The sequence below is a fragment of the Oncorhynchus nerka genome, linkage group LG23, assembly GCF_034236695.1.
Source record: "Oncorhynchus nerka isolate Pitt River linkage group LG23, Oner_Uvic_2.0, whole genome shotgun sequence".
In the NCBI taxonomy this organism is placed as follows: Eukaryota; Metazoa; Chordata; class Actinopteri; order Salmoniformes; family Salmonidae; genus Oncorhynchus; species Oncorhynchus nerka.
Window position 1 is genome coordinate 57,933,464 of NC_088418.1, and position 15,487 is coordinate 57,948,950.

The window sequence follows — 15,487 nt, forward strand, 5'->3', positions numbered from 1 at the left end:
GACCGGATTTGCAAATACTGCGCCAAAATTCAAACCCCCTTTCACACTGAATGAAAGGAGGTAGAGATCTAAAAACTACCTATCAACTTTCATTTTCGATTGTCATTGTTTAATTAAGGAGTCAAGTAACCCAGAACAAAAGCGCTTCACCATAATATGAAGGTTTGTTATCTTAAACATGGTTAAAGTTGCTAGTTAGCTGGCTAAATAACTGGATTAAAGTTAGCTGACAAACTAAACGCGCTAACTACTACCGCTAGCTAGCTAACTCCTAGTTTACGTTATTTTGGGGAATATTTTTCTACCTTGGTATGTTAGCTAGCTAACTATAAACCCGTCGATTAGCTAATTTAGCTAACGCCATCATGTTCTAGAAGACTGCGTCATAACCATAGCTGATATTTGAAAGACTGGTATTTCTATTCTAAAATCGTTAGCTAGCTAGCTATAGTAACAATTAGCTGGCTGCTTTATTTTTAATTGAAACAATCCAAAATATTTTCGTATAGTTAAGTTAGCAAGTTACTAGAGTAACGTCAGCGCAAATATGGGAAACATAAATTCATGATGTTACCAGGTTACCCAAGCTAGCTAACGCCACTTTAATTTAACCATCAAAAGAACCTTGTATTTTTTTTTTGAACTAACAGCTTTTGCATCGACAGTCTTGCTTGCTTAGTTGCAGCATATCAACTCAGGTAAAAAGTTGTCAGCACCTGATTCGACATGAGATCAGTTTCGCTATCATTTAACCATTATAACTAACTAGCTCTAATCTAACCAGCTTTTTCTGCCCCATGGGAAATGTTGTTGTGACTTTAACGTTACCTGTTATCTCTTCAGACATCAAGTGAAGTCAAAGGGCCAGCCTCTGTAATCTGAGCAAAATGAAACAGAGCCCAAGAAGGCCCCTGATCCTTAGGAGGAGGAAGCTTCCTTTCCAGCTAAATGAACCAACACTTGATGGCTCAATTGAGGAGCCGGATGGACTACGACACAAGGAACCATCCACATCCAAACCCTCAGGTGGCCAGTGCTTTCCTGATGGCATCCGCATCATGGACCATCCCACTATGCCTGGCACACAAGTGGTTGTCATCCCCAAAACTGCAGACCTCAGAGTGTAATTGGGGCCCTCACTGCCAAGGGGAAGGAGTGTGGCTCTCAAGGACCAAACAAATTCATCCTTCTAAGTGGTGGCGGCTGTATCGAGGATGGTGCAGATTCTTTCTGTCAACCTAGCTATATGAGAGGACGCAACTCTGGTAGGGGTAGCATGGCTCTTGTCACACAGCTAGAGAAGGCAACACCAATGGACTGCCTAAAGGATACTAGGACTTTGACTACAATTAAACCATGTATGTTTATTTTCTTTCATGATTTTGGGTTAAATTACCCTCCACTTTTTAGGTGTAATTTAACTGTTTGATGAACATTGTTGATGCGCACAGTTTTTATTATTTCACAGTGAATAGGGACCTTGATTGCAGTCCTCTAGATGACAGCCTTACTAACATCCAGTGGCTTGGGAGGATGAATACAGACGGTCTTGACCCAGATCCTGCTAAGAAAGCTGCCAACAAAGAGAATCATGACACTTGCCAACAGATTCTCCAGGTTTGGCTCCTCTTTTAGCTTCTGGGTGTGATTGTCAACGGACGTATGTAAACAGTGATGCTCAAGGAGGGTGTCACCGGCAACGTGTTATATGTTTCTCTAGAATGTTTCAAGTGTTGCACTCAAGTGTGATATTAGTTCTGTGTGCATTTGTTGAGTCTTCAAAGAGTAGTATCTAAATAGGCCAAACAAAGCCAACCTCTCTTTTGTTCTGTTTTGCACACAGTCACAAAGTGAGCGAATGGAAGCACACATGGTTGTCAAAGACCCCTTGTCAGAGAGACCACCCTACTCGTACATGGCAATGATTCAGTTTGCCATCAACAGTAAGAAGAGCAGGAGGATGACATTGAAAGAGATCTACACTTGGATTGAGGATCACTTTCCATATTTCAGAAAGGTGGCCAAGCCAGGCTGGAAGGTAAACATCCACAATAAGCCCTTGGTCACAGATAGATTTGATTGGTGTCACTGTAATAGTTGAGGACAAGATCGTGTTACAATAGAAGCAGAAGAATACCCCTTAAGCACCCAACAAAAACTTGTATAATTGCCAATGGCATGAGCCACATCCTTTTAGTTTGATATTGTCTATGCTCCTTGACAGAATTCCATCCGCCACAATCTTTCCCTGCATGACATGTTCATCCGTGAGACAACACAAGATGGCAAGATCTCCTACTGGACCATCCGCCCAGAGGCCAATCGCTGCCTTACTCTTGACCAGGTTTACAAGGTCAGCATGATACCCACTTTTCTGTTCTAGGTCATATTTTGTCGCTGGCCAATTACAACTATGGGACTCCACAAAATGACAAATCCCTGCATATAACAGTCTTAACTCTGATATTTACTCATCTCTATGATAACTCTGTCCCTTTTGACCAATTGTCCACCCCCACAGACTGAGTCTGATCCAACTTCCATCTGGTCTCGGACCATGCAGGTCTGTGAACAACATGTAAGCTTGTTTTTACCCTTCTTTTCATCTGTGGCAGTCAGTCAGGGAGGACAGGACAGTCAGAGAGAGGACAGGACATGCTTTCCATCTGCTCTTGTTTAGCTCATTAAGCTGACAATTCATTTCAGGGGAGATGCGAGGTGTAGGCAGAGAGGCAGACATCACAGGACCACCGTACATAGTCAGTAACTTCTTCTACACAGGTCTAACTCATGCCGTCTTCATATGTTGTCTTTGAGAAGAGAAAGGGACCATTTCAATTAGAATAGTTGTGTTGAGAATAAGAAGTTAACATCTCAATTGTCTCCCGCAGCAACAAAAGAGAATTGCTCCGGAAATCAAGAAAACATCTGCCAGTGTCCCTGGTGAGTGAGGGAAAGACGTGGGGGGAAACAAGCAGCTGGACGATTACCAAACCTTTGAGAGTTGGAAATGATTGATGTGTAGCTGTTGCCTCATTACATTTTTTTCTGCCATCCATATGTTCAGAGAGGAAGATGAAGCCCCTTCTTCCTCGTACAGACTCCTACCTGGTCCCCATCCAGCTTCCTTTCACTCAGTCACTCTTCCTGTCCTCATCCACACAGCTCCCCCTCTCTGCCCCCCAACAGAAATCTAGCTCCTCAGGAGGGGGCAAGAGGGTCCGTATAGCTCCTAAGGTAAAGTCTCACCATCACCATACGTTTTTTTTATTGTGAAGTCCCGGGAGGTTACTTGATTCTCTATAGTTATTAAATGAATACTCTGGGACTGTGTGTTTGGCAGGTTACGTACAGTGATGCCTCCACAGTGATGCTGTATGCTCCTCCAGTTGAGGAGATGAAGGAGGAGCAGGTCTGTGTGCCCCTGACCTCCGTTGCCCCTAAGGCTGTTCTGACCAACACCAGGAAGGAAGTCAGTAGCTCCCGTCGCAAGCAGCGCCTCGTCCTCCCTTCCAATGAGGAGCCCATGCTCCTCTTCCCCGACAGCACCTTCTTCGACTCGGGCCTGGCCTCCGACGGCTCCGCCTTCCAGGACGCCGAGCTCGATCCCCAGCCGGAGCCTGACAGCCCCTGCAGGGAGTTCTCTTTCAAGACCCCCATCAAGAGCAGCCACCCAGCCTCCTCCACCCCCAGCAAGCCACCCACTGTGCTGTTAGAGCCCTGGAGGGTGACCCCGCTGGGCAAGGAGAGAGGCGGCATGCTGGACTTCAGCCCCATCCGCACCCCCGGCCCCAACTTCACCCCGCACCGCCATGACCACACCCCCTTCAGCTTCAGTAGCACTCCCTTTAAGGACCTGCCCTTGTTCAACTCCCCTCGCGAGCTGCTCACCTCTGCACGCTCCTCATCTGCGGCTGACACCACCGACACCTGCTCCCCGGGGGCGAAGCGTCTGCAGGGCTGCTCCAGAGTGCTCCAGATCGGGGGTCCCTCCACAGCTAACCGCTCCCTTACGGAGGGCTTGGTCCTGGACACCATGAACGACAGCCTGAGCAAGATCTTGGTGGATATCAGCTTCTCTGGCCTGGAGGATGATGATCTGGGTATGGGGAACATCAGCTGGTCTCAGCTCATCCCTGAACTCAAGTAGCCACTGCCGAGCAGAGAGCACGACCCTTTCAAAGTTCTTTGCTAGATGATGAGACTATGGCATCCTCATTACCCAAGCTGCTCACATCATCTTCCAATCTGTAAATGTGGGAGTTTTTCTAACTTAGATTTTTTTTTCTTTGTCGTTGGTTGCTTTTGTCAAAACTAACCAGTCTTTTTCCTCTCTCTTGGTTGTGTTTCATGCCACAAGCTTAAGCGACCATATTTTGATTACAATTCACTGCCTCCCACGATAGTCTTGAAGGAACTACTAGAGAACCGAAAAGTATGTTGATGTGTAGCCTGCATAGAATATGTATGTTAATTTGCACATTTTGTAATAAGTTTTGCTCTTTAAAATGTACATTTATACATAGATAAATCATCAAACTATCCAGTGAGACCGACACTACCATGCTAGAATATAAGATGTGGTGCCTGAGCGAGTCTCCATTTGATTGGACCTCTGAAAGGACGTAACATGATGTACAGATGATCAACCACCAATGAGAGAAAGTAATAAACAAGGACTGTCTACACCCAAAGGAGATGCCATTTTTGATTGACCAAGTCAACACTTATTCTAGTGCACTTTTGTAACTTATTCTAGGCATGACAATGTCTAATCTGCTTTGTGAATTTTAAAGAGTGGTAGTAGTTTCTTACTCACTATGTAAAAGCATAAAGTAGTATGGTGATTGTCTTATATTCCTGTGTTACTCCGTCTGGGTAGAAGGGAAATATATTTGAATAAAAAAAATGTTTTAATTGTCATTGGAAGTTTTTTGGCTAGAAGGTTTAAACATTTAATGCATGAGTTTATGGTTTTATCTTGATCAAAGGGTCATAGTTGTTACTTTGTTATGGGAAAGGAAGACGGCATTATTTGTATATGACCAATTCTGAATGATGTATGGCTTTTTATAGTTCTTCTCAGTTCCTTTGTTAGCTGTGCTTGTGGACACATTCAGGTTAAAGTTTGAGGAGCATCCTGTCTGCTAGTGTTTAATATCATGGCATGGGCTTGCTGGTGATTGACTTGGTTTCTTATCTTTACAGTATTGGTGTCTTGGAAACTGTAGCTAATGTAAATGTTTAAAGTGCCTTTTTTCTTTTTGGGTGGGTATGCTGACTACAGTGAAACCCGCTGACTTTGCTGCTCCTTTTCACATTGGTTGGGTTTAGATGTCTTAACTTGACTAGATTCACACAGTCCTGGGTTTCTTGTCCCATATCATTTAAAAGTATGATAAACTGGAAGAGGCATGAACACCACATAATATTCAAGAACTTTTACATTCTGGTTCAGTATTTATTACATGACCAGTACAACAGACCCCAGAGGGAGGTTTGGGGAGAAACTGACATGGGTAAATTTGGGGATGTTTAAGAAAAGCATGTCTGTTTTATGAATCCTATGTAAATGGAATAAATTAATGTCACAGTTTCTCTTTTTGTTTTATTTGAGTATCAAATCAAATGTATTTATAAAACCCTTCGTACGTCAGCTGATATCTCAAAGTGCTGTACAGAAACCCAGCCTAAAACCCCAAACAGCAAGCAATGCAGGTGAGTACCAAATACCAGTATGTCAACATTTGCTGATGAGCGTCATTTTAAATGTAAATAATCCACACAAAACATCTATCGTATTCAAAGCGTAAAATTACATCTCATTAATTCAAGTAAACCAAAACAAGTGGGGTTTTTTTCTGCAGAACTACCTTTCCCAGCAGTGAATGTTGTAGAGTTAACGGCTCATTTTCCAAATCTAACATGGCTTGGTATTTACATCCATATACAATATGGAGGGCACAGCAATGGGTGTCTGTCCGTCCAGTCAGTGTGTGAGTAGAGGTGTCTTTAGTAGGTCTGAACTTCCTGCTGAGCCACCTCCAGCAGTATCTGGAGCTGCTTACTGCAGTAGTCTGGAGAATAGAGAGGCAGTCCTGTCAGTGACTCGCAACAGCCATAACTATCCCACACAACACCCTCATCTGACATTTCTGCTATCAGTAATTCAGTATGATGACAACGACATTATAGTGGCATGATAAGGATGTGACTTACTGAATATTTTTCTCCATCGAGTGGGCAGGTGTGAGCGGTGCACGGTCAGGTAGTAGACAGGGATTCCAGACAGGGTGAGAGCACAGCTGCCCCCTGTGTTCCAGGGGTCTGAGTACAGAGACAGCCCAACGATGAAGAAGCACACCACTGTGAAGGTGACTGCAATGGCCAGCGGCACCTAGTAGACATAGAATAGAATTATGAGCTGATCATAGGAATAAAACTAGGTAAACAGTCAAGAAACTGCCAACTAGTAAGTACCAAACAAGTGACATTAGTTAATTATAGTAGCCATAGCAACCTTGAAGGGTCTTGGGTGAAGGGGGAAGCGGTAGCGATGGATGAGCATCCCCATGGTCGCCATGGCAATGAAGAGCCACCGAGAGAAGGAGGCAAAGTTGATCAGCTGGAATATCTCTCCTCTTGCCACCATCACTACCACCAACGGATACTGCAGGAAGGACAACACAAACATCTCAACTGGACCATGAAAGCAAAGCATAGACCTACCTCATCAACCCAATAAGGACATCCCCACAATACAGATGTCTGTAAAGAGACTCTAATAGGGTTAGCAAGGATGACTATGGGCAGTAGTAGTAGACTATACCAGTAGCAGAATAGCAGGCAGAGGCGTGTTTCTACGGATATGGATCATTGAGAAGAGGACTGGCCAGTGTCCCTCCCTGGCCCCCACGAACAGCATCCTGCACCACGGACAGACAGACGTCTCGTGAATAAAACCAGCCAAGCGTACATCAAGGGGTACATTTCTGAATTACGAGAGTGCAGCATTATTACCTGGGTGCTCCAAAGAAGCCACCGTTCAGCGCACCAAGACAGGATACAGCTACCAGTACAGGAATCACAGAGGCCAAGCCGTGAAGCGCACGATTGGCAAACGTCTGCGATAAACAGACAGCATATATGAGACTGACATGCAGTTTACTTCATATGCAGTTATTTTCCGTCTCTTGGCTTTGACCATCTGATGCCACAGTACTGACCACAGCCACAGCGTCAGACACAAGAAGCTCCTCTGCTGTCATCATGGTGTAATAGGCCACGTTGACAAGAACGTAGCACACAGTCACCGTCACCATGGAGAAGATGATTGCCCGTGGGATGTTTCTGACAAAATAGAGCAGACAAACTAAGACATGAGGTTACTTGATTTTTTGTGTGGAAATAATTGGTAAATTGTTTTTTTTATATAAAATACCTATTTGGGTTAATGACCTCCTCTGTGACAAAATTCAGATAAAACCTGCGGAGAAAGTAAAAGATGTTAATTTATCAGTTAACAGTTCTTTATGGATAACACAACAATGGTATGATATGGGAATTTCTTGTGCACTGTTTACCATCCACCATAGGCATATAGACCAGAATAAAAGGCCAATGGTAGCTTATCCAGTGTTAATGTATCAATCTCAAAGCCATTCTGAAAGTTCTCTGTCTGTCCTGGGGAGGGGAGAGAGGAAAATGAGTTAGCAGGGTTTGATTGATTAGGGTCCTGTGTATATTGTGTACATTGTGTATCATGTAACTCTACCAAAACCACTACCCCACCTCTGGCTAATGCCGTGATGCCAGGAACGATGATTAGGACCAGGGCAAACATCTTGATGAATGTCAGCGTGACCTGGGTGCGAGATGCCAGGGTCACACTCCAGCAGTTTATCGCCACCACAAATGCTACAGTGAGAGGAGGAAGATAAACCTTGTTGAAATAGTATACCATAGTAATCAAACAATTCACAAAGTCTTATCGGTTGTATTTTATCACTCACTCACTCCAAGGATGCTGACCAGTTTAATCAGTGCTGTGGGAGGAGCACAAGGGCTGTAAAAGGGATCCACCACATAGCGTCCGAACGCCAGGGACACGTAGGATGCTACAGCTGGCCTTTACAGTCCACATGGAGTACAGTATTAAAGTATTAGAAAAACTTGTAGTAAACTATACTGTCTCCTAAACTATTCTAAGAGTGTATGCACAGAGACACAGAGATACAGGCTGCTGACCTGATGAATAAAAACTCTGCCCAGAGACGCAGGAACGCAGGCAAGGGTCCTAATGTTTCAAGCAGATAGGTGTAGTGGCCCCCTGACTTTGTAAAGGTGGTTCCCAGCTCAGCATAGCACAAGGCCCCTGGACAAAGGGCAGAGACAGATGACACATCTCCCACAGGGCATAGGCATCAGTTCAAAGTAAAGTTTTGATTTACATTTGGCTGAGTTGTCAACTAACGTGAATTCAATGTGAAATCACAAAAAATGTCACCAAGTCATTGGATTCCTTGGGTGAAAAAAATACAAAATTCCCTTAGTTGATTACAAGTTTTTGCTCAGTGGGCTGGGATATTTTCTATTGTATAACGATCTCTATACATTCAGGAAACAGATATTTTTTTAAATATTAATTATTCAGTGCATATCATTAGTTATAGCTGTGCTTATAGCTGTGGTATAATAAAGTTAAAAACTGGGTAATACCTGGGAAAGGTCAGGCATACATCCACCCCATGCTACCCTTTGATCTGTTTATTTGGTCAGCCATAGGCTATTACCCTATAAACAGCCGTAATGAATAGTACAGATCTTCATTTTATCACTTTTATTCCTAAGAATTTTCCTGCACAGCAGTAAATTCAAACTTGTAGTGTATTTGAGGTTTAAAAAGGCTTCTGAAGTTTGTAATTTCCACTGAAATTTCTATTTCAGACTTGATTTGCATCAACCCCTACACAAATGGCCATTAATTATAATCCACAGGCTCATTTTCCTGCTGTAGCAAACTGGCTCAAATTAAGATCCAACATCTGTATATTAACCCATCAGTTTAATAGTAAACATTTGGACATCTGTGCAAGGACTCATATACTTGAAGGATAATAAATGTTTTAAATTATGTTAATGGTACATGTATGACAATAACTGGTACAGTGAATGATCTGGCCAAGGTCCACAATCCTCTGGTATTTGCACATGCGAACAAACCTTTGTACCTATAAAGTAACTTTGACTTATCTTATTTAATTAAGGTAACCTAATAATTAAATAAGATAAGTCAAAGTTACTTTATAGGTACAAAGGTTTGTTCGCATGTGCAAATACCAGAGGATTGTGGACCTTGACCAGATCATTCAACTAAGTGAATACATCCAGCACAGTTTACTGCCAGCGAAAATACAGTGAGTACTAGATTACACCTCTGAGGTGGCCTACATTTCCATTAGAAGAGTGAATGTTGTGTGCTGTCTGTGAATTAAAGGGGCAGTGCAGTCAAATGCATGATTTACCTGTGTTTTATATATATTTCCACACTATGAGGTTGGAATAAGCTGTTTGAAAAGACTGCCTGAAATTTCAGCTTGTTTTGCCCTGCCTGGCTACATCACCGGGCAGTGTAAATTAATAGACCAATAACAGCTAGTTTTCAGGTTACATTCCCTCCCATTAGGCTCCTCCAATTAGGCTCCTCATTCAGACCTTTCCCATACAGTCCAAGCAAAATTCTTGCGAGATAAATTGCTTTTTGCTAAGAAGCTATTTTTGTATCTTTTTAACCATTTTAATTGGGAAAAAAATCACAGTAAGGTGCTTCACTGTTACCTAGAAATGTTTTAATATTGAGATAAAAACGGCTGCATTGGACCTTTAACAATACTGAATCAGACTGATGTGTGAATATCTAATACAAATGTTTCAAGACGGATATTGTGTTAGCAACTGCCACTCTCAAACATCACAATTATGCTCCTCTTGCTCTCATAGGTACCCAGTACCTCTTTTAAAATGACAGTTGGTGCTTACCGAAGGTGGAGAGGACCCCACACAGTGCCCAAACCACCAGTGACAGCCCCACACTACCACTGTTCATCAGAACCCCTTTTGGTGCAATGAAGATGCCGCTGCCCACCACGGTACCGATGATGAAAGAGATAGCCGGAAGCAGACCTATTGTCCTCCTCAGGTGGATCACTTCATCTTCTTTCTTCTCCTTCACCTCATCCCCCTCTTCCTTCGACTGAATTCCATCTATGCCCATGCCTAAGCAGCCTTGAAGGTGTGAACACACACCTTGTTTAGATAGCCAGCCTTACACCAACACGTTCCAGTGAATAAATCAAATACCAAAGAATTACGTTTAAGCAGCAAAAATCCCTTCACATTCCAGTTTAAAGAAAACACAGAAGTAGTTCATTTAAGTGAACAAAAAAGTATACTCTCTTTATGAACTCAAAAATATAGTAATTCCCTTTATGGATAAACTATAAAATTAACATATCCCTTTTCTTATACTGAAACTGCTTGTATTTATCCAATGAAGATTGCTTGATGTAGAGGATGAGTGTGAAAGACGAGACAAGCTAGGGGAGGGTGACAAGCCGAGTGGAGCTGTATGAGCTGAACGGGTAGACTAGTATTCCCCTCACACTTGCACAAGGCCCTTTCCCCTGAACTTGTTTTTTATCCCCTCATTGGCTCTTGCAAATCAGCACAGCCAGTAACCATAGAAACTCACCAATCCTGCACAAGCAGAAAACAAAGCCAGCAGTCTTCCCAAGCTTCAACAACATGAGTAATTAAGGTAGTTTAGACGGTCAAAGCCATGGTGCATTCATTGTACTGTGTGTGTGTGTGTGTGTGTGTGTGTGTGTGTGTGTGTGTGTGTGTGTGTGTGTGTGTGTGTGTGTGTGTGTGTGTCTGTGGGGGCGTGCGTGCGCGTGTGTGTGTGTGTGTGTGTGCGCATGCACTAAACACGGAATACCATGGGTGAGAGAAGTTTTGCAAACAGCTATAAACACGGAATACCATGGGGAGAGAACACAAACACCCCTTGTAGCGGCAGCTGTACAAATAACAGGGGGTCGCTTACAACAACAACTTCACAACAGAGAAACTATACATGCTATAGGAGCAGATGGCCTAGTTGATGTTCTCACTAATATCCACAAAATATCAGTATAATTAATTCAGAACCAAATCAGAACCAAATAACATCCAATTTGACAAAAATGTCAACACTATAAAATGGGGTTGAATGCAACATCAAACAATTGGCATGTCATTTCTGTCTCTCTGCACACACGCCTGATGAATAAAACCAAGGTCATGGAGTTTGTCCCTGTGTGTGAACTGTGAAGTATTTCTGACATGAGCAAAGAAACTTCAGCTTGAGATCACATGTGAGGGATCAAACAGCAAACTGTAAAAAAATTATCTGGCCTCTCTTTCCTTAATGCTTGGGAGACTGTGGCTGCCCATTTCAGTTAATCCATCGCTTGGCTCCCTATTGTTAAAAATCTTTCAACACAGCAGTTAACAAAGGCATTATAGCTGCTTTATTTTCATTTGACATGTTTGTTGTAATTGCATGTGTTGACAATGGTTGTCAGCATTTCCGGAAAACTAAGTATCACAATATTTTACCACTCTACACCATCACATTATGTGATTTGAATAGTACAGAAAGGCAAAGTATGCCATTTATTTGTTTATTGAGCTGAAAGTTGTGAGGATGTTTGAGAGAGATCCCTACTGCTATGAAAAATAAGTATTTCAAACATCAAGTCTAATATTTAGAACCTTCTAAATCTGTCTCTCAACAGAAAATTAGTAAATGAAAGTCTCTTAACACGCAAACCTTACTTTGCACAGTATAATCAGCTCATGGCATAGAGTTATTTTGAGTTTTTCCAACTTCATTGCTTTCTGTCCTTGTCTTACAAAACACTGACGCAAATGTATGTGCAAATGCGCCATTGTTCCAGAGATACCACAAATCAATTATCATATTCAGTGGTTATATTTATGAATTAACTAATAATTGAATATCGCATAGCGAAATCTGCTTGACAACATTCATTTTTTGGGGAATTGCAAGCATCTTTTGGAGGATGTCAAAAGAGGTCCCAAACGATCATCTGGAACCCCACCATTCCGGCACGCCGGGCGAGCTAAATCAGCACACCTGGAGGTTCACGCATGAATAAGAACGCAAGTGATTGGCTGCCTTGTGTTCATGACTAATCTCCGAAAATGATTGTTGGTGAATGCGGAAGCAAAATAAGAGCATGTAGATTGCCTCAGAATGTAAACAAATTGGTACAAGGCAGGTACCACCGTTTTTTGCAATTAAACTTACCACCACCACATAATTGACGGCACGTTTCACATATTGGTAAAAACGTTACTAATGTTTGTTTGACAGTCGGTGATCCATATTTCCATTTTGTCGGCACAAACAACTTAAAGAGAAGAAACGTTAGTTACAGTAAAATGAGGAGCAACTCATCCATCTCAATGGCTCAGACTCTCAGTTTCGGGTCTGTCCGTCAAAGCCCCCGGCTGAGTTAAAATGTTGCGCTGACACATGGACTGTTGGACTCAGCTGTCCAGCTGCTAATGGTTCGGGGGGATTTCCAAGCTGCTTTCGACACATGTGAGAGAGGTCTGGAGAGCATTTTAAACGCGGAGCAAAAGGACAGCAGGTGGGTACTAATTCTTAGAATGTGCTCTGCTTTTATGACATGGTCGTTGTTGCATTGCATTATTGGACTAAACCGTTGTCCAGCTGACTTTCAGGTATAGGGAGTTGACGGCTGCACTCAGCATTGTGGGGATTCAACCATTGGCTGAACTCAATCAGTGACCTGGTGCACTGGCATGGATTATGCAGCATTATGCGTGCCCTGAGAAAATACCTGCCAAAGTAATGCAGATGTGGTGAGGAAAATGTAACATGGTTAATTTGCAGGTTCTCATTTCTTCCACCCCATTTATAACAGTGCTATACACTGTAGACACTGGACATTGTGGTGAGGTCAGAGGTATTGCATTCACAGAGGACCAGAAACAAACAGCACTGGATATCATGGAGAATAAAGAGAACCTCAGCCAAGAACAATCCCCAAGCCCTAATCCCAACACCAGTCTTGTGGTGGAGCTGCTGGACTTAACACACCTCAAGGTGCATCTCACTTACAGTTGCATTAACCCTTTGTATTGACGTTAATGCTGCCAGACAGTGTGACTGACTGTGTGTTTGTGCTTTATAGGTGCTGTGATTCAGAAACTTGAGGCCTTGCTTAGACTTTTGAACAGAGGACTATCGGTAGCCAGTGCTGGGTCATTCCCTATTCTGAGAGTCTTTCTGGCTGTGGTCCTTCTCTACATGCTTTTTGTCCGGATGGATCCAGGTAAATAAATACAAAAAATTTGAACATCAAATAATGTGGTTGCTTTAGTTAATACTAGTCTAGCACTTAGCATACAGCTTTTGTCTAGCTTTTGATTGCAGCCAACCTACCTATAGTATTTAAGCAACTAAGCACTGAACAGCGACTAGATATCAGAACAAAAAGCAGAAATGTTATGATGATTCTTGGATATGGTTTCTCCACAGCTCATCCCTCATCTTTCCCCTGGATCTCACAGATGCTGCAGATGCTGAAGCAGATGTGGGACGCCATGTTTGCTCCTTACTATCGAGACTGAGCTCAGAGCTAACTGTAAAACCATACAGCCTGGTGCTGGGATATCAGGTTTAAATTTGACTGAGACTGAAGAGCTCACCATTGACCATCTAATCATGTAAATATTAATAAGGGACTGAGATAAATAGAGAAATTCAGGGGGGCTTTTGTTGGCAAAAACACCTGTGAAGGCAGAATGTGAACAACATGGAGACCTGTGAAGGCAGAATGTGAACGTAATAGGCAGAATTTATTTCCCTGGTGTTGCAGATTCAGTTGCTCCCATATAGGTGTGTGTGTGAGCGAGCGAGAAAGCGATTGAGTGTGTGTGGTGACACACATTTTGTGTTGATATGAATGGCCCAGTCCAAAACAACTGTTAAATGTAGGCAATATAATTATAATCAGATGCATGTCAGACAAAACTTTTACATGACAGTAAAATATTTAATTGGTCAAATTAGAATTTGGGGATGCGTGTTTGGAACAATACTGGCTGTATCCAAGGCTGCGAATGAGTGATTGGTATCTGGACCAATACTGGGTCTATCCAAGGCTCAGCCAATCGTTCACATAACTATAGCAGAATTAAGACATGTGAAGCTACTGATTCCTCACCAAGTCATCGAAAGTCTTCCTTGCGCCATAAAATAACGCCATGAATTAAAGCCATGAATTAACAAGGACTGTCAATGGAGACACGTATTTAAGGCGTCAAACTGCCGACGCATTCACGTCATGTGACACGTACACGTCATGTAGACTAGTGTTCATGTCGTGTAACGTGTCAGTTTGTGTGTAGGTTTATTTTGAATGATCTTACCATGAACGCCTTAACGTCTACATGTGTTACGTGTAATTTTAAGTGTCTGTTTAGTTTATTATTCTCACCATGATCTCACCTTACAAAAGTCTACATGTAAATGTTTTTATAAAAATATATTTTTTTAATTTGTCAATTTCATTTGTCGATTTAGCTAAAAATAGGCCTATCACCTCAATAGAAGACTTATTAGGCAAGTTGATATCACAACCAGCCACCATTACTGTGTAGATATGCCTATTTATCGTGCAAACGAAAGGGCTTCTTGATAGCTTAGTGGGTAGAGTGTTGGGCCAATTAACCGAAAGGTTGCAGGATCGAATCACTAGCTGACAAGGTAAAAATGTATCATTTTGCCCAAGCAAGGCAGTTTAACCCACTGTTCCCCGGGCGATGAAGATGTGGATTTAGATTAAGGCAGCTCCCCGCACCTCTCTGATTCAGAGGCTAAGAGGTAGCCTCGGTCTTTACTGGTGCATTCAAAACAACTCGGAAGTTGGCAATCTCTGACTTCCGACTTCAGTGCATTCAAGACAACTGGGAACTTTGAAAAAAACAATCTCAGACTGGGATTTTTGTTTTGTGTTGAACAGTCATCCAACTCGAAATTCCAATTCAGAAACTCTGGCATCTTTCACTGACCTGAAAATCACTGATGTCATGATGTGACCTCGTTTTTTCCCACTTCCCAGTTTACTGGATTAACAGACACAATCACTGTCACCAAGCAATCTTTAGTCTATACATTTCTGTTGAGATGTCTTATGGTTAAAAGCAGGGTTCTAATTGAGGGGGTAGGGGGTATGTGAGAATATAGGCCTTGTTATAGAGATGGGCAAAAAGCATATGCTACATAAACATATGTCTTCTTATCCATAGGAAAAGCAACAGTCCAGATTATATAAAGTGATCTAGGCTATAACAATGATTAGCTCCACGATTATTTATACATAGTCTACTC

At 42.4% G+C, this 15,487-nt stretch overlaps 2 protein-coding genes and 1 pseudogene across 2 annotated transcripts; 2 read left to right on the forward strand and 1 right to left on the reverse strand.

The window, feature by feature from the left end:
• The first annotated feature begins 1 nt into the window (after nucleotide 1).
• LOC115107110 (forkhead box protein M1-like) lies at nucleotides 2–5,596 on the forward strand. Its single transcript, XM_029630505.2, is given in 10 exon segments — nucleotides 2–162; nucleotides 844–1,116; nucleotides 1,119–1,358; nucleotides 1,469–1,617; nucleotides 1,844–2,038; nucleotides 2,225–2,353; nucleotides 2,522–2,578; nucleotides 2,892–2,943; nucleotides 3,068–3,237; nucleotides 3,344–5,596. Coding segments are annotated over 9 exon segments (2,028 nt in total). The 5' UTR covers nucleotides 2–162; nucleotides 844–887; the 3' UTR covers nucleotides 4,151–5,596.
• LOC115107111 (cystine/glutamate transporter-like) lies at nucleotides 4,908–10,658 on the reverse strand. Its single transcript, XM_029630507.2, has 12 exons — nucleotides 10,039–10,658; nucleotides 8,248–8,374; nucleotides 8,013–8,128; nucleotides 7,792–7,917; nucleotides 7,584–7,683; nucleotides 7,442–7,486; nucleotides 7,227–7,350; nucleotides 7,021–7,124; nucleotides 6,830–6,926; nucleotides 6,521–6,670; nucleotides 6,220–6,397; nucleotides 4,908–6,077 (listed from the first exon to the last, which is right to left on the reverse strand). Exons 1-12 carry the CDS (start codon nucleotides 10,271–10,273, stop codon nucleotides 6,013–6,015), a joined length of 1,467 nt encoding a protein of 488 aa, XP_029486367.1. The 5' UTR covers nucleotides 10,274–10,658; the 3' UTR covers nucleotides 4,908–6,012.
• A 1,586-nt stretch (nucleotides 10,659–12,244) lies between these two features.
• Nucleotides 12,245–14,654, forward strand: LOC115106278 (peroxisome assembly protein 26-like; annotated as a pseudogene).
• Nucleotides 14,655–15,487: the final 833 nt, after the last annotated feature.